General features: G+C 48.8%; 1 protein-coding gene and 1 long non-coding RNA gene across 4 annotated transcripts in view; one reads left to right on the top strand and one right to left on the bottom strand.

Annotated features, from left to right (window-relative positions):
- The window catches only part of LOC126944558 (uncharacterized), a 156,959-nt gene extending 149,949 nt beyond the window's left edge, over window positions 1-7,010 (top strand). The window contains exon 2 of the long non-coding RNA XR_007722109.1: window positions 897-7,010. This is a non-coding gene — a long non-coding RNA (uncharacterized LOC126944558). The remainder of the gene's footprint in view (window positions 1-896) is intronic.
- The window catches only part of MYH11 (myosin heavy chain 11), a 152,697-nt gene that overhangs the window by 24,192 nt on the left and 110,303 nt on the right, over window positions 1-18,202 (bottom strand). For all 3 annotated transcript variants that reach the window (XM_050774054.1, XM_050774056.1, XM_050774055.1), the window contains exons 21-27: window positions 15,948-16,079; window positions 15,651-15,857; window positions 14,237-14,374; window positions 12,537-12,660; window positions 11,431-11,602; window positions 9,345-9,557; window positions 6,608-6,752 (exon numbers count right to left, since the gene is read on the bottom strand). In XM_050774054.1, coding sequence (XP_050630011.1) covers window positions 6,608-6,752; window positions 9,345-9,557; window positions 11,431-11,602; window positions 12,537-12,660; window positions 14,237-14,374; window positions 15,651-15,857; window positions 15,948-16,079 — 1,131 coding nt within the window. The remainder of the gene's footprint in view (window positions 1-6,607; window positions 6,753-9,344; window positions 9,558-11,430; window positions 11,603-12,536; window positions 12,661-14,236; window positions 14,375-15,650; window positions 15,858-15,947; window positions 16,080-18,202) is intronic.

Below are 18,202 nucleotides of genomic sequence, written 5' to 3'. Positions count from 1 at the left end.
GGGAGAACGTTTCAGACTCTGCCCTTTCCTCCCTCAGAGAGGTCCAGGAAGGCACACGGCAGGGGGCACACAATCACCAGTAAGAGATTTGGGGTTTTTATTTTTGTTGTTTATTTTTTTGAGATGGTGTCTTACTCTGTTACCCAGGCTGGATTGCCGTGACGCGATCTCGGCTCACTGCAACCTCCACCTCCCGAGTTCAAGCTATTCTGCCTCAGCCGCCCAAGTAGCTGGGATTACAGGCACCTACCACCACACCCAGCTTATTTTTGTATTTTTAGTAGAGACAAGGTTTCACCATGTTAGCCAGGCTGGTCTCAAACTACTGACCTCAAGTGATCCATCCATCTTGGCCTCCCTAAGTGCTGGGATTACAGGCATGAGCGTCCGCGCCCGGCTGATATTTTGGATTCTACTTTCCTAAAGCTCATGGGTTGCAATCTGGGATCCCACAAGCGGTGTCCAACCTGCTATCATGTCCCCTTTGACCCCTTCACTACTTTTTAAAAAATGAGTTGCCAACGTTTTAATAAATGTCACATAAAAATCCGGATTCCCAGCTTCTTTTTCAAAAAACTTTGTTTGAAGGCCTGTCATGGCAGCTCATACTTGTCATCCTAGCCCTTTGGGAAACAGGCAGGAGGATTGCTTCAGGCCAGGAGTTCAAGACCAGCCTGGGCAATGCAGTGAGTGAGAGACCCATCTCTACTAAAATAAAACATTAGCTGGGTGTGGGGGGCACACACCAGCAGTCCCAGCTACTCAGGAGGCTGATGGCAGGATCACTTGAGCCCAGGAATGGGAGGCTGCAGTGAGCTATGATCACACCACTGCACTCCAGCCTGGGCAACAAAGTGAGACCCTGTTTCAGAAATAAGTAGCTTTGGGAGGCCAAGGCAGGTGGATCACTTGAGGTCGGGAGTTTGAGACCAGCCTGGCCAACATGGCAAAACCCCATCTCTACTAAAAATAGAAAAATTAGCTGGTGGTGGCGCACGCCTATAGTCCCAGCTACTGGGGTGGCTGAGGCACAAGTATTGCTTGAACCTGGGAGGTGGAGGTTACTGTGAACCAAGATCATGCCGCTGCATTCCAGCCTGGGTGACAGAGTGAGACTCCATCTCAATCAATCAATCACTCTAACATTCTATATCATGACTGTGGTGGTGGTTACACAATACACATTTGTTTAAAATTAATGGAGAGTAAAATGGATAAATTTTACTGCATATGCGTCAATAATCCTAAACTTGAACAATAACAACAACGAAAGATCTGGAAACGGGGTCTTGCTTTCCTTCAAGGCAACAATATGCCAGATCTAAGTAGCGGCTGGCTCTGCAGGTGGGGCAGTCACATCTCACTGCCCCCGTCCTTCACAGGTGTCGTGTGATTGACACTACTACTTCTGTCCTAGGTAAGGGAAACTTATTTTATGGAACCAGCTCCTGTAGGCATGTAAGTTGCCCTACAGGAAAAAAAAAAAAAAAGTGTGTTGGAGCCGGGCACGGTGGCTTATGCCTGTAATCCCAGCATTTTGGGAGGCTGATACAGGCAGGTCACTTGAGGTCAGGAGTTTGAGACTAGCCTGGCCAACACAGTGAAACCCCGTCTCTACTGAAAATACAAAAACTAGCCAGACATGGTGGCAGTCACCTGTAATCCCAGCTACTCAGGAGGCTGAAGCAGGAGAACTGCCTGAATCTGGGAGGCAGAGGTTGCAGTGAGCCGAGATCGCGCCACTGTACTCCAGGCTGGCGACAGAGTGAGACTTTGTCTCAAAAAAAAAAAAAGTGTGTTGGGCAAAAGCAGGATGGGGTGAAGGGCTGCTTTCCAGGTTGCAGAGAAGGGGAAAGAGAGAAGTGCATGTATCCTGAGAGGAGAGGACCCACCACTCAGCCTTCCCATAGTCCCTGGGAGGTGCTGGGCATTGATGCCAGTCCTCCCTCCAAGACATGACTAAGAGCTGCCAGACCTTAGATGGGGACAAGGAGTCTCTTGGTGGGAACAAAGCAGTGAAGTGGGGACCCTAGAGGACGTGGGCTCCCAGAAACCTTAGCCCAGCCTAAGACCCCAGAATCGGGGAGCCCAGGTAGGAGCTGATGTTAAATGTTTCCCCCCCAAGCAGGTGGAACCAGGTCTGTATGTCATGATTCAAGTTGTTAGAGGCAAAGGCCTCTTTTTCCCTGCACCTGAGATGGGCAGAGGTTCCCACCTTTACCTGCTTTGTGTGGGTCAGTAATGGACATGCTGTCTGCTGGTGGCCTTAACTGAGTCTTCCCAAAGAGGCGTGGCTGGGAATGGGCTTGACTTCCAGCCCTTGTTCACATCTAATGACCCCTAAGCATGGGGAGGGTCAGTGACTCTGTCTGGGGCCTCACTTCCAACCATAATTTTTTTTTTTTTTTTTTTTTTTTGGGAAACGGAGTCTCATTCTGTTGCCCAGGCTGGGGTGCAGTGGCACAATCTTGGCTCACTGCAACCTTTGCCTCCTGGGTTCAAGTGATTCTCGTGCCTCAGCCTCCCAAGTAGTTGGGATTACAGGCAACCGCCACCATGCCCAGCTAATTTTTGTATTTTTAGTAGAGACGGGGTTGTGCCATGTTGGCCAGACTGGTCTCAAACTCCTGACCTCAGGTGATCTGCCTGCCTCAGCCTCCCAAAGTGCTGGGATTACAGGTGTGAGCCACCGTGCCCGACCTCCAACCATAAAGCTAAAAGGGACATGTGTGGCTTACTGATGTTTTGAGGGCTAATTGTTCCTGAAGGTGGGAATAACCCATTTCAATTAAAATTGTCTAAAAATAAAAAGTAGGCTGGGAGTGGTAGCTCATGTCTGTGATCCTAGCACCTTGGGAGGCTGAACTGGGAGGACTGCTTGAACTCAGTAGTTTGAGGCCAGCCTGAGCAACATAGTAAGATACCCATCTTTACAAAAAAGTTAAAAATTAGCTGGGCATGGTGGCAGAAGCCTGTAAGTCCCAGCTACCAGGGAGGCCGAGGCAAGAGGATCGCTTGAGCCCAGGAGTTCGAGACTGCAGTGCGCCAAGATTGCACCACTGCACTGCAGCCTGGGTGACAGAGTAAAACCTTGTCTCTAAAAACAAAGTTTTTAAAAAATAAAAAGTAACTTTTGAACATTATACAAGGAACACAATTGAATGGGGAAATATGTATGGCATAGTTACAACTAGCAAAATCCGATTTGTCCAAAATACATAGAGTTGACACATTGTTGAGGGTTAGTATTTAGATCCTACTCAACAAGTAGTAAGAGTCCATTGATTCATTTGGAGAGTGAGGGTGAGCTCAGTCCTGTGCAGTGCTTTTCAGAGGGTCCTCCTGAGACCACCTCCATCAGGATCAATGGCAGGCCTGGAAATTTGAACTTTAACGGAGGTCACAGGTGAAATGAAATTAATTTGTAAAGCACTTGGAATAGTGTCTGGCACATAAGTGCTACACTTTTTATTGTATTATTTTACTTACTATTTTTATGTAAACATTTGAGGTTCCAACAGACCAGGCAATGAACCAGCCCCCAGAAAGGTATTCAGTAAACCTCCACATGGAAGACAGTTCACCTTGACTAGTTGATGCAGTTTAGATCTGCGTCCCCACCCAAACCTCATGTTCAATTGTAATCTCATGTTCTATTGGATTACAATTGAACATGAGATTTGGGTGGGGACACAGATCCAAACCATAAAACTAGTCAAGGTGAACACTGGGGCCTGGTGGGAGGTGATTGGATCATGGGGGCAGTGTGTGTGTGAGTGACAGAGTCTCGCACTGTCGCCCAGGCTGGAGTGCAGTGGCGCGATCTCGACTTACTGCAACCTCCGCCTCCCCAGTTCAAGTGACTCTCCTTCCTCGGCCTCCTCAGCTGAGATTACAGGCACCCACCAACACACCCCCAGCTAATTTTATGATTCTTTGTTTTTGTTTTGGTTTTGGCAAGACGGCGATTTATTCTTGTTCCCCAGGGTAGAATGCAATGGCGCAATCTCGACTCACTGCAACCTCCACCTCCCAGGTTCAAGTGATTCTCCTGCCTCAGACTCCCGAGTAGCTGGGACTACAGGCGTGCGCCACCACGCCCGGCTAATTTTTGTATTTTTAGTAGAGACAGGGTTTCATCGTGTTGCCCAGGCTGATCTCGAACTCCTGACCTCAGGTGATCTGCCTGCCTTGGCCTCCCAAAGTGCTGGTATTACAGGCGTGAGCCACTGTACCAGGCCTCATTTTATGTATTTTTAGTAGAGATGGGGTTTCACTATTTTGGTCAGGCTAGTCTTGAACTCACGACTTGGTGATCCGCCAATCTCAGCCTCCCAAAGTGCTGGGGTGACAAGCATGAGCCACCGCGCCCGGCCTTTGGGGGCAGTTTCTAATGGTTTAGCACCATCCCTTTGGTGCTGCCCTCATGAGGTCTGGTTGTTTAACTGTCTGGCACCTCCCTGTTCTCTCTCTTCTGCCTGCTCTGGTCATGTAAAACATGCCTGCTTCCCCTTTGCCTTCCACCATGATGGTAAGTTTCCTGAGGCCTCCCCAGAAGCAGAAGCTGCTATGCTTTCTGTACGGCCTGCAGAACCATGAGCCAATTAAGCCTCTCTATAAATTACCCAGTCTCAGGGTGGGGTGCAGTGGCTCACACCTGTCATCTCAACACTTTGGGAGGCCGAGGCAGGGGGATCACCTGAGGTCAGGAGTTCGAGATCAGCCTGGCCAACATGGCGAAACCCCTTCTCTACTAAAAAAAAAAAAAAAAAGAAAAACAAATTAGCTGGGCATGGTGGTGTGTGCCTGTAGTCCCAGCTACTTGGGAAGCTGAGTCTGGGGAATCATTTGAACCCAGGAGGTGGAGGCTGCAGTAAGCCGAGATCACGCCACTGAACTCCCGCCTGAGTGACAGAGTAAGACTCCATTGCGCAAAAAATAAACAAATAATCCAATCTCGGGTATTTCTGTATAGCAATGCAACAATGGACAATACACTAGTGATAGAACCAAATGCAAACTCCCAACAATTTTTAGGCAATGCTGCACCCACTTAATCCAGCAGATCCAAAAGCTTCCACTGAAGGGGATGTGGAGGAGCTGGAACACTGAGGGTGACGTAACTCAGGCTTTCAGGAAAACAATCTGGCAGAAGGTCATAAGCTAAAAAACTTACCCTGGGGAATGAAGCACAGGAACTACCCCAAAGGAGAGAAAAGTACCCAAGGTTCAACATTCAGTACTGCTGTTTACCAGCTCCAACTCCCATGCACCCGAAAGAGCCCAGCAACAGGAGACAGAGTGATTTGACCTAGTCATTCTCAGATCTGCCATTGAAATCAAATAATAACAGTTTTCCTCCAGTCTTTTTTTTTTTTTTTTTAACAAAAGAAAAATCGCTATGTTGCCCAGGCTGATCTGAAAGTCCTGGGCTCAAGCAGTCCTCCCTGCTTAGCCTCCCAAAGTGCTAGGATTACAGGAGGTGTGAGCTGCCATGCCTGGCCTGCCTCCAGTCTGCAGAGAAATTAAAATGGATAGAACGTTCCCAGTTTTAAGTTTCATTTAAATCTCCTCCGAAGTGTTGTTACACCTTTGCTTATCCCTGAGGGGCAGTATATTAATAGGCCCCACCCATCCTACAGGCTTCCAGTCCCGTAGAAGCCAGAAAGTGGGGTCTAGGGCCAGACCATTTGGGTGCAAATCATGACTCTCTCACTTACCAGCAGTGTGACCTTGGGTAAGTCTCTTCACCTCTAGGCACCTTGTATCTCAGTTTCTTTGCTTGTAAAATGATGACTTTGGGTAAGTCTCTTTACCTCTAGGTACCTTGGACCTCAATTTCTTTGCTTGTAAAATGATGACTTTGGGTAAGTCTCTTTACCTCTAGGTACCTTGGACCTCAATTTCTTTGCTTGTAAAATGAGTTTAATAGTACCTGTCTCACAGGGTGGTTGTGAAGATAACTGACATACTAGTAGTATGAGAAGCATTTCTATTCTTTTTTTTTTTTTTTTGAGATGGAGGCTCACTCTGTCACCCAGGCTGGAGTGCAGTGGCACAATCTCAGCTCACTGCAACCTCTGCCTCCTGGGTCCAAGTGATTCTCCTGCCTCAGCCTCTTGAGTAGCTAGGATGACAGGCACACGCCACCTAATTAGCACACACCCAGCTAATTCTTTATATTTTTGTTAGAGGTAGGGTTTCACCATGTTGGTCAGGCTGGTCTCGAACTCCTGACCTCAAGTGATCCACCCTGTTTGGCCTCCGAAAGTGCTGGGATTACAGTGTTGAGCCACTGCGCCCGGCCTTTTTTTTTTTTTTTTAATTTTAGTAGAGACAAGGTCCCACTATATTGCCCAGGCTGGTCTCGAACTCCTCAGTGCAAGTGATCCTCCTGCCTCAGCGTCCCAAAGTACTGGGATTATAGGTGTGAGCCACCTCACCCAGCCTGTATGGGAAGCATTTTGTAAATAAATATAAGCTGCTATCATCATCATTAGAATCTTATGTAACTTGTTTTTAGTCTTTATGCAGACCCTGACATGTAGTAATTTGAGGCCGCTGATGTCACTCTTACGTGTCATCACCAAAAAGCATCACCACTTACCCGCTTGAACTGCTCGAGCTGCTCTGTGAGCTCCTCCACTGCCTGTGCGTGTTTCTGCCTCATCTCCTGGACCTGAGCCTCGTGGGACCGCGTCTCTTCATCCAGGGCCTTCTTCAGCACTGTCACCTCCTGCTCCCTCTTCGCCCTTGACAGGAAGAACACGGTGGATGACAATTGGGTGGAGACAGAGGGTCATCTCAGTGCCGTGCAAAAGAATGAGAGCTCTTCCAGGACCCAAAGCTGCAATCCTCATCACCACCCCTCTCTAGCTGTGTGACCTTGGGTCACTCACCTAACATCTCTGAACCTAAAATTTCCTCAGCTGCAACATGTGGAGCATATCACCTGCCTAGGATGTCTGCAATGACTGGCAAAACAAATACACAAATTAATGGACTTGAAAGGATGTCTGTGAACTGCAAAATTTTGCTTAAATATTAATGTTGGCTCTTATTTATTGAGCAGTTACTATATGCCAGGCCCTGAGATAAGTTTTTTATATACATCATCTAATCCTCAGAGCAACCCAGAGGGGCAGGTGTGTTATTATTTCCATTTTACAAATGAGGAAACTAAGGCTAAGAGAGGGTAAGCAGTTTTACCCATGGTGTCACAGCCATTGTATGATGGAGCCAGAATTGGAAGCTAAACCTTTACCTTGAGTCCATGGTTTTGTTTTTGAGACGGAGATTCACTCTTGTTGCCCAGGCTAGAGTGCAGTGGCGCAATCTTGGCGCACTGCAAACTCTACCTCCCGCGTTCAAGCGATTCTCCTGCCTCAGCCTCCTAAGTAGCTAGGATTACAGGTGCCCGCCACCATGACTGGCTAATTTTGCATTTTTAGTAGAGATGGGGTTTCATCATGTTGGCCAGGCTGGTTTCGAACTCCTGACCTCAGGTGATCCACCCGCCTCTGCCTCCCAAAGTGCTGGGATTACAGGCATGAGTCATTGCACCCAACCTGGTTTTTTGTTTTGTTTATTTTTGTATCGAGTCTCGCTCTGTCGCCCAGATTGGAGTACAGTGGAACGCTGTCAGCTCACTGCAACCTCTGCCTCCCAGGTTCAAGGGATTCTCCTGCCTCAGCCTCCCAAGTAGCTGGGATTACAGGCGCCCACTACCACACCTGGCTAATTTTTGTCTGTTTAGTAGACAGGTTTTCATGATGTTGGCCAAGCTGGTCTCGAACTCCTGACCTCAAGTGATCTGCCTGCCTCGGCCTCCCAAAGTGCTGGGATTACAGGCATGAGCCACCACACCTGGCCCATGCACTGGGCTTTTCTGTATCAAAGTCCAGGCGGCAAGACAGCAGAACATTGTGCCTCTATGTGCATGTGACACAGCACAAAACCCAAAGTGGGGGAAATAAACCTCAGGGTATACGGTGTTGGCACAGCTAGCATAGCTATATGCTATGGTATATGCTATGCCAACACCACAGATTGCATTAAAATACTTTTATGTGTTTACTGAATGAATCAATGACCTAGTTTCACCAGAGTCAGGATTCGTGATCTGGCAGACATTTTGTTATTGTTATTTGTTCATTTGAAGTGAATCTTAAATTGAAAACCAATCTGATCAATTTTATTTTTAAAATTTAACACAAAAGTTATACACACACATACTTGGGAATTGGAGCCTGGGGACTGACTGATAACACACACAGACAGACAGGAAGGAATTTCTCAAAAATGCTAACTGGTGTGACTAAGGGTGATTTTTGTTTGTTTGTTTTTTGAGATGGAGTCTCACTCTGTTGCTCAGGCTGGAGTGCAATGATGCAATCTCAGCTCACTGCAACCTCTGCCTCCCAGATTCAAGTGATTCTACTGCCTCAGCCTCCTGAGTAGCCAGGATTACAGGCATGCGACACCACGCTTAGGTAATTTTTGGATTTATAGTAGAGACAGGGTTTCACCATGTTGGCCAGGGTGGTTTTGAACTCCTGACTTCACCTGTCTTTGGCCCCCCAAAGTGCTGAGATTATAGGCATGAGCCCGACCCAAAAGGTGATTTTTTTTTATGTCTGTTTTTCTATAGTTTTCAAATTATTCTCTGAGTATATCCAAGCTTTCCAATGAGGATGGTTTTGAATGCAGCCTGACACAGAGTCATAAACTTTCTTAAAACAGTATGAGTTTTTTTTGCAATTTGTAAATCTTTTTTAGTTCATCAGCTATTATTAGTGTTAGTGTATTTTATGTGTGGCCAAGGGAAGCCAAAAGATTGTACATCCCTGGTATATACTACTTTTCTGATGAGAAATAAGATGATGAGGGCCAGGTGCAGTGGCTCACACATGTAATACCAGCAGTTTGGGAGACTGAAGTGGGTGGATCACTTGAGGCCAGGAGTTCAAGTCCAGCCGGGGCAACATGGTGAAACTCCATCTCTACTAAAAACACAAAAATTAGCTGGGCATGGTGGCACACACCTGTAAGCCCAGCTACTCAGGAGGCTGAGGCATGAGAATCACTTGAATCTCAGAGGTGGAGGTTGCAGTGAGCCAAGATGGCACAACCGCAACAAAGCCAGACTGCCTCAAAAAAAAAAAAAAAAAAAAAAAACAACCAACCATGCTTCTACAAGTTAAAGCAAACTGCAGCCAGGAAGGTAAATGCACAGGGGCTGAGACATTCTGTGATGCAGGATTTGCTTTGGGCTTGTCCCATCTCCTGCCCCCATCCCGTTGGTGCAGTGGGACAGCAGGATGGTGGGGTTGATGGGTCCTCACCTGAGCTCCTGCTGAGTGGCCGTGCTGTCCAGCGTGTCTTCCAGCTCTGTCTTCAGGGCCTCCAGCTCCTCGCCCAGGTCTCGCTTCTGCTTTTCAGCCTTGTTCCTGGCGGCCCGCTCCGAGTCCAGGTCCTCCTGGAGGTCTGAGATGTGGCCCTCCAGCTCCCGGATCTTCTTTAGGGCATTGTTCTTCTGAGCGATTTCATCGTCAAGCCTTTCAGGGACAGACCCACCAGAATGAACCCCCAGCACCCTTGGTTTCCTGTCTTACAATGTGGCCAAAAATTGTTTTCTGGGACCAAACACTTATGTTGCAGAGACATCAAACACCTTCTATCCACGTCCCCAGGACTGCTGCGTGATATGCCAGACTACTTGAGATTAACACAGGACCTGAGTGCCGAGGTCTGACGTCAAAACAGATTGTATATGTGCATGGGTGTGTGTACGTGTGTATGCACGTGTGTGCATGTGTGTGCAAGAATGCAAAGCATTGACCCCAGACTGGCAAGGTACCTGGTCACAGTAGGGACTGTGTAGATGCTTTCTGAATGTTGGACAGTTATTCTTCCCTGGCAACTGTCTGTTCTTTCTGCATTTCCTCAGTGACTGAGCACCCACCCCACACACAGCACTTGGCCAGCCACTGCTTACGGGAGATATTCAGACTGGGGCTCTGCATCTGGTGGAGGTGGTGACCACAGATCAAGGTGGGCTGCAAGAAGCACTGTTAAATGGCAGAACGCTGCAGGAGAGGCAAGCACTTTGATTTTACTGAACTTGAATGGGCAGCAACAAGAGAGAACGTGAAATAGTTGGGTTGGGGTGAGACTGCAGAGGGTGTGTGGGCTCTGAGGGTGAGGCTAAGGAAACTGGCTTTTCCCTAATAAGCCAGTGAAGTTAGGTTTTTGTTTTGTTGTTGTTATTGTTGTTTTGAGACAGGGTCTTGCTCTGTTGCCCAGGCTGGAGTGCAGTGGCATGATCATAGCTCACTTTAGTCTCAACCTCCTGGGCTCAAGCGATCCTCCCAACTCAGCCTCCTGAGTAGCTGGGACTACAGGCACACACCACCATGCCTGGCTCATTTTTTAACTTTTTGTAGAGATGGGGTCTTGCTTTGTTGCCCATGTTGGTCTCAAACTGCTGGCCTCAAGCAATCCTCCCACCTTGGCTTCCCAAAGTGCTGAGATTACAGGCGTGAGCCTCTGCATCCAGCCAGCAAAGTTTTGTGAGCAGATTCGTGCCCCAGAGGGATGTTTTCCCTTCATCACCCTAGCACTGTCAACGCAGCACAAGTTGGACGACAAAAGAGCCGGACCAGGGGATCAATCAGAAAGCTCTGAGGCTTAAATCCCAGCTCTGCCTCTTACAAGCAATGACATTGCTCCTGTTCTGTTACCCCTAGGGGGCTCAGCTTCCTCCTCAAAGACACCAGCAGTACACCTGGCCAGGTGTCTGCAAAGGTATTGCTTGAAAAGAACTTAGTACAGAGTGAGCAGGTAAATAATCATTCACAGTGGCTGCTGCAGTATCAGCATTAGTGTAAAGCCAGCTAAGAGCCAGGAAGAGGGAAAAACCAGAGGAAACGGGTGGGGGCACATTTAGAAGGACTGGCAGAATCCGAAGGTCGCTGCTCGCTGTGGGTGAGCAAGAGCAAAGGAGGAGATTGGTGTTCGCAAAAAGGAGGGCCCTTAGAGGGAGGGGCTGGGGAAAGGAAGGTCATTCCCGCCTTAGACATGGGGTGTTTGAGACGCTCATGGAAACTGACTCATTGGGCAATTGGAAATTCAGAACTGGGGTCTAGATGAGAAAAGCCTGTATGTCAAAGAGGCGGCAGCAACACCACAGGAGTAGGTGAGATCAACTGCAAAGAGACTATGTGTTTGTAGGGGAGAGAAGCAAGTCGAAGGTGAGGATCTGGGGGAGTGAACGGGGTCAGGGAGGCTCGTGGGAGGCCTGGCCTGGCCTGGAAAACAAAGTTCATGCCAAGGGCCTGGGGCCACCTTGACCAAGACAGCCACTGCGAATGAGCGGGGGCCCACGGGACACACGGACACACAGCAAATGCCCCTTGCTAGCCCCACTACCTGGCCAGGGCCGCCTGCAGCTCCTCCTCCTTCTTAGCCAGTTGCATCTTGAGCTCTGCGATCTGTGCCTGGAGGTCAGCGATCTGCTCGTGGTAGTCGCTGGCATCACCCTCCAGCTTCCGTTTCAGCTTCTCCAGCTCCTGCCGGCTCTTCTCTTCCTTCTTTAGCCGCACTGCAAAAACCGAGGTGCTCTTGAGGAGGGGGGGAGCCCGGAAAGATGCCCGGAAATGAGCCTTCCTGCCCAGGCATTTTACACGGAGGAAATTCACATATTCCCCCATCAGTAACCGTCATAGCCACGGCCTGGACCATTATCTCCTGATGAACAGCACCTTTTATCATATCATCATTATTATTATTATTTGAGACAGAGTTTTGCTCTTTTGGCCCAGGGTGGAGTTCAATGGTGCGGTCTCTGCACACTGCAACCTCCACCTCCCAGGTTCAAGAGATTCTCCTGCCTCAGCCTCCCAAGTCACTGGGATCACAGGCACCCGCCACCATGCCTGGCTCATTTTTGTATTTTGAGACAGGGTTTTGCCATGTTGGCCAGGCTGGTCTCCAACTCCTGACCTCATGATCCGCCCGCCTTGGCCTCCCAAAGTGCTGCGATTACAGGCGTAAACCACCGCACCCCGGCCCTTTTATCATATTATTAGTGTGTGTGTTGACTGAGGGTGATTCCGAGAGGTAGGATAGAGTTTCGCTCAATGGGATGATCCGCCATCCTCAAATTTCCTTTCTGATTTTCCTGCTTTTAAAAATATCCATTCAAGGCCAGGCGTAGTGGCTCATGCCTATAATCCCAGCACTTTGGGAGGCCAAGGTGGGAGGACTGCTTGGGCCCAGGAGTTTGAGACCAGACTGAGCATCATAGCGAAACCCCATCTCTACAAAAATAAAAAATTAAAAAAATTAGCTGGGTGTGGTGGTGCATGCCTGTAGTCTCAGCTACGCAGCAGGATCGCTTGAGCTTAGGAGTTTCGGGCTGCAGTGAGCCATGATTGCACCACTGCACTGCAGCCTGGGCAACAGAGCAAGACCTCATCTCTAAAACAAAAAATAGCAAAATAAAATAAAAATAAACGTCTTGGTAGCTGGTTTACCTTCCAGTTCTGAAATCATAGATTCATGCTTGTTTTTCAGCTTGGTAAGATTCTTGGCCTTTTCTTCCTCTTCTGCAAGATTTGTCGTTAAGTCACTGATCCTCTCTTCAAGGAGTTTTCGTTCCTTTTTGGAGAAGGAGAAAGAGATATCTGTAGCATTTTTCTTTTCTTTAGAATCTATGTTTCACTTTTAGTCATTTCCATATAAACAATTGAAAGAAAAACCCACATTATAACAAAATACAACTATAGCTTTAAATGGTAAAGAGAAGTCCCTTAACAATTTCCAAAAATTGGCCATATCTCATCTCATGCCAGTCTGTCCCTCACATTGTATGGTCAGCTAAAGGTACCCTCCTTCCATTCCTGCCACTGGCCAGCTCTTCCCTGCCCCAAGGCCTTTGCACAGTGGGCCAACCAGCTGAGATGCTTTTCCACTCCCCTCTAACTGCTCCTTCATCTTTAAGTTTCTGCTTAAATGTCACCTCCTCCAGGACACCTTCCCTGAATACCCTTCCTCTATCCCCCACTGCCCTTTCCTTTTCTCTTTTTCCTCTCCCTTTTTCCTTTCCTCTTTTTTTTGAGACAGAGTCTTACTCTGTCACCCAGGCTGGAGTACAGTGGCGCTATCTCAGCTCACTGCAACCTCCACCTCCCAGGTTCAAGTGATTCTCCTGCCTCAGCCTCCCGAGTAGCTGGGACTACAGGCATCCGCCAACGCACCCGACTAATTTTTTGTATTTTTAGCAGAGATAGGGTTTTACCGTGTTGACCAGGCTGGCCTCCAACTCCTGACCTCAGGTAATCCACTCGCCTCAGCCTCCCAAAGTGCTGGGATTGCAGGCATGAGCCACCGCCCCTGGCCTGCCTCACTCATAATATGGTGAACGTTTCCTTCGGAGCCCTGATCGCCATGGCAAATCATGGTTATTTGCCATCTCACTGGAGGGTAAGCCCCATGAGGGCAGGGTCCTCCTTCACCATGCATACCTGCATCGAACACAGACCCTGGCTCACAGTAGGGGCCAAGTTGACATCCAGCTCAAAGAACTAAAAGCAGGTCACCCACCTAGTGGGGCTGAGTGACGACTGACCCAGCTTGTCGTGGGGAGATGGTTAGTGTCGCCCAGGCGAATGACTACTGCAAGCTGACCAGGTTCACGCCATTCTCCTGCCTTTCCCGAGTAGCTGGGACTAAGGGCTTTTTTTTGTATTTTTAGTAGAGATGGGGTTTCACCGTGGTCTTGATCTCCTGACCTTGTGATCCGCCCGCCTCGGCCTCCCAAAGTGCTGGGAACAGTCCCCGCGCCCGGCCTTCCCCAAAGTCCCAAATTCCCCAAATCTCCCTGATCCTGGTAAGCCTGTTGTTTTGAATGCAGAAACTTGATTCCACTTTTTTTTTTTTTTTTCTGAGACAGAATCATTCTGTCACCCAGGCTGCAGTGCAGTGGCACAATCTCAGTTCACTGCAACCTCCGCCTCCCAGGTTCAAGTGATTCTCCTGCCTCAGCCTCCCAAGTAGCTGGGATTACAGGCACCGGCCACCATGCCTGGCTAATTTTTGTATTTTTAGTAGAGATGGAGTTTCACCCTGTTGGCCAGGCTACTCTCAAACTCCTGACCTCAAGTGATCCACCTACCTCGGCCTCCCAAAGTGCTGGGATTATAGTCATGAGCCACCGCACCCGGCCGCTACTCACTTTTGACAATTTATTGTTCTGATCATCCATGACCAGGATCTCATCCTCCAGTTTCTTGATCTTGGCTTCGGCCGTGACCTTCTCAAGTTGCAGCTTCTGCCTGGCAGCTTCCTCCTCCTCTAGCTGCTCTTCAAGGTCCTTTGTTGTGGAGGGAAAAGAGTAACAGCTTTGGTTATAACAAATTTACTCTCGTGGTGATCTGGAGACTAGTGAATGCAGGGGGTAGGCCTGATGATGCCCAGAACTCTGCAGCTTCCTAAAAGGAAGAAATAAAGGCCTGGTCATGGTGGCTCACGCCTGTAATCCCAGCACTTCTGGAGGCGAAGGTGGGTGGATCACTTGAGGTCAGGAGTTCAAGACCAGCCTGGCCAACATGGCGAAACCCTGTCTCAAAATACAAAAATGAGCCAGGCATGGTGGTGGGCTCCTGTAATCCCAGCTACTCGGGAGGCTGAGGCAGGAGAATCGCTTGAACCCAGGAGGCAGAGGTTGCAGTGAGCTGAGATTGCACCACTTCACTCCAGCCTAGGCAACAGAGTGAGATTCCGTCTCAACAAAACAAAACAAAACAAAACAAAACAACCTGGGTAAGCTCCTCTGCTTCGTGGAACTTCAATCTCCTCATCTATAAAATGGGCACAGTAGGTACCACGGTGGTTTTAAAATCGATCCACAAATTCTTTGCTACTCCAAAAAGGTGGAGCCTAATTCTCCTCCCCTTGAGTGAGGGTTAGATTTGCTTCTAACAACAACAACAACAACAAATCAGGAGGAAGTGATGGAATGTAACTTCAGAGATTAGGCTATAAAAGGTATTGTGGCTTCCTTTCTTCTCTCTCTCAGATCACTCCTTCTGGGGGAACTCTGCTGCCATGTTGGAAGGACACTCAAGCAGCCCTGAGGCAAGGCCTTCACGGTAGGGAACTGAGGCCTCCTGCCAACAGCTGTGTGAATGAGCCAAGTGAAAGTGGGTCTTCCAGCCCCAGATGAGCCTTCAGCCTCAGCCAACACCTTGACTGCAACCTCATGTCGGACCCTAAGCCAGAACCACTCACCTAAGCCACTCCCAAATTCCTGATTAGGCAAGATAAACACTTTTTATTTCTAGCTGCTGAGTGTGGCATGTTTTGTTATGTAGCAATAGCTAATAAATACAATTATCCTCCACTCAGGCTTGCTGTCAGGAGAAAAGGGGTTAGCACATGCAATGCAGGGCAGTAGAACAGAGTGGGCTCGCTGCGCTCAAGTCCCAACCCCAGCTGTGTGGCCTTGATCAGATGACCGAGCCTCACCAAGCCTCCGTCTCATCGTCTGTCCCAGCAGGGACACGTATCCCTGGATGCACCTCCACAGGCCTGCAGTGAGGGTCAAATGATTTGCCTAGCTACCACGGGCTGCCCCTGTGACAGCTTACCAGCATCTGCTGGGCCATCTTCTTCCTTTCAGCCTGTAGCTGCTGGCCCCTGTCTTCCTCCTCTTCCAGGCGGGCCTCCATCTCATGCAGTATCTCCTCCAGCTCCTGCTTCTTGGCCGCCAGCCGCACCCGCATCTCCTCAGCCTCTGCATACAGCTCTGTCTCTGCCTGCAGCTGTTCCTGTAGCAGGTTCTTCTCCTCGGCCAGCTGCACTCAGAGGGTGGGGAGGACGCGGGTGAGCCCCACGGGGCCAAGTCCTGCTCCCCGGCGGCCCCAGCCACACATCCATACGGGTACCTGCGAGTGCTTCTGCTCCAGCTCCTTAAGCTCATTCTCTGCCTTCTGCTGCCGCTCCTTGGTCTTCTGCAGTTCATCCTCCTTGGCCTGCATCTCCTCCTCCTGCCGTGTCACCTGCAGCAGTGGCTTCACCTGCACACACATAGTCAGCCTGTCATTTGTTTTTGTGGCAAAGGGATATGTTGTCATAATAAATTTGATCGGTGGTTCCGAGCCAGGGACGATGTCGCCCCCACCGATCCCCACTAGGGGATACTGTCTGGAGACACTGGTGGTTGTCACAACTGGGGTGGGGGGTGGCTGTGGCATCCAGTGGGTAGAGGCCAGGGATGCTGCTGAACACCATACAGTGTGCAGGACGGCCCCCACAACAGAGAATTAGTCACCCCAAAATGTCAACAGTGGCAAGATTGAGGAACTCTAAATCAGAGCACCGGAAAAGGTGCAAAGTGAAAGGAAAAGGTCTCATCTTTCCCACTTTAGAACCATCCCAACAGAGAACTACTGCTGAAAAATGCTATTTACTTTCAAGGACAAAAGGGAAAAGAAAAAATCTTTCATATCCCACCCACCTCCCTATCAAAGTCATTACTAACATTGTTTACATTTTCCTTCCTGGCTCTTTTTCTATGTTTAAAAAACAGACTTAAGACCGTGCTGCCTAGTGTTAGCGGCTGCTTTTATTATTTAAAATTGTAAGATATAGACAGGCACAGTGGTGCATGCCTGTAATCCCAGCACTTTGGGAGACCGAGGCAGGTGCTTGAGCCCAGGAGTTTGAGACCAACCTGGGCAACATCATGAGACCCCATCTCTACAAAGAAAAGTAGCCAGGCATGGTGGTGTGTGCCTGTAGTCCCAGCTACTGAAGGGGCTGAGGTAGGAAGATCGCCTGAACCCTGGAGGTTGAGGTTACAGGGAACCATGATTGTGCCACTGGACTCCAGCCTGGGTGACAGAGTGAGACCCTGTCTCCACAAATAAAATTAAAAAAAAATTATATTTATCACCCCACGCTGTTACATCATTCTTACAACTTGACATAGCCATGTTTTTAAGTTAATGTATTTATTAAGAGATGGTCTTGTTCTGTCATGCAGGCTGAAATGCAGTGACACAATCAGAGTTCACTGCAGCCTTGAACTTCTGGCCTCAAGCGATCCTCCTGCCCCAGCTCCAGAGTAGCTGGGACTACAGGCACATGCCACAGTGTGCAGCTAGACAGCTAGGTAGATGTCTTTTTTTTTTTTTTTAGCAGACCTATTCAGTATCCAAGCCATCATTTAAATAGCTGAAAACATTCCATTGATGGATGAACCATTATTGAACTCATCATTCAGCTAGGACCAGACACTGAAATTCTGCTATTGTAAATAAGGCCATAATGAATGCCCTTAACTGTTGATTTTCTTTTCTTTTCTCTCTTTTTTTTTTTCAGTTGGAGTCTTGCTCTGTCACCCAGGCTGGAGTGCAGTGGCACAATCTTGCGATCTCAGCTCACTGCAACCTCTGCCTCCTGGGTTCAAGCGATTCTCCTGCCTGAACCTCCCGAGTAGCTGGGATTACAGGTGCCCACCACCACATCCAGCTAATTTTTGTATTTTTAGTAGAGATGGGGTTTCACCATGTTGGCCAGGCTGGTTTTGAACTCCTAAACCCTGGTGATCCTACCGCCTTGGCCTCCTAAAGTGCTGGGATTATAGGCGTGAGCCACTACACTTGGCTAAGACGATTTTCTTAGGATAGTTTTTCAGAAGTTGGTTCAGTGGGGATGAACATTTCCAAAAAGCAGCAGAGTCTCAATCTGTCACCCCGGCTGGAGTGCAGGCATGATCTTGGCTCAATGCAACCTCTGTCTCCTGGGTTCAAGAGATTCTCCTGCCTCAGCCTCCTGAGTAGCTAGGATTACAGGTGCCTGCCACCATACCCAGCTAATTTTTGTATTTTTAGTAGAGACGGGGTTTTGCCATGTTGGCCAGGCCGGTCTCGAACTCCTGACTGCAAGTAATCCATGTCCCTCGGCCTCCAAAAGTGCTGGGATTACAGGCGTGAGCCGCCGCCCCCGGCAGCATTCTTGAACCATCAGAATTACAGAACTGGAGAACAGAGTGGTCTCCAGGGCTATAAATGGGCCACATGAGGGATTCCAGTGCTGATAGAAATATTACTACTTTGTGTTAAGGTCCTGGCTATAGCCTATGTACCAAAGGACAGGGCCTCCTCGGGCCAGAGAACCGCCAACACGCAAGGTCTGA

This window comes from Macaca thibetana, chromosome 20 (genome assembly GCF_024542745.1).
Source record: "Macaca thibetana thibetana isolate TM-01 chromosome 20, ASM2454274v1, whole genome shotgun sequence".
Classification (NCBI taxonomy): domain Eukaryota; kingdom Metazoa; phylum Chordata; class Mammalia; order Primates; family Cercopithecidae; genus Macaca; species Macaca thibetana.
This window is presented reverse-complemented; position numbering and strand designations above follow the sequence as displayed.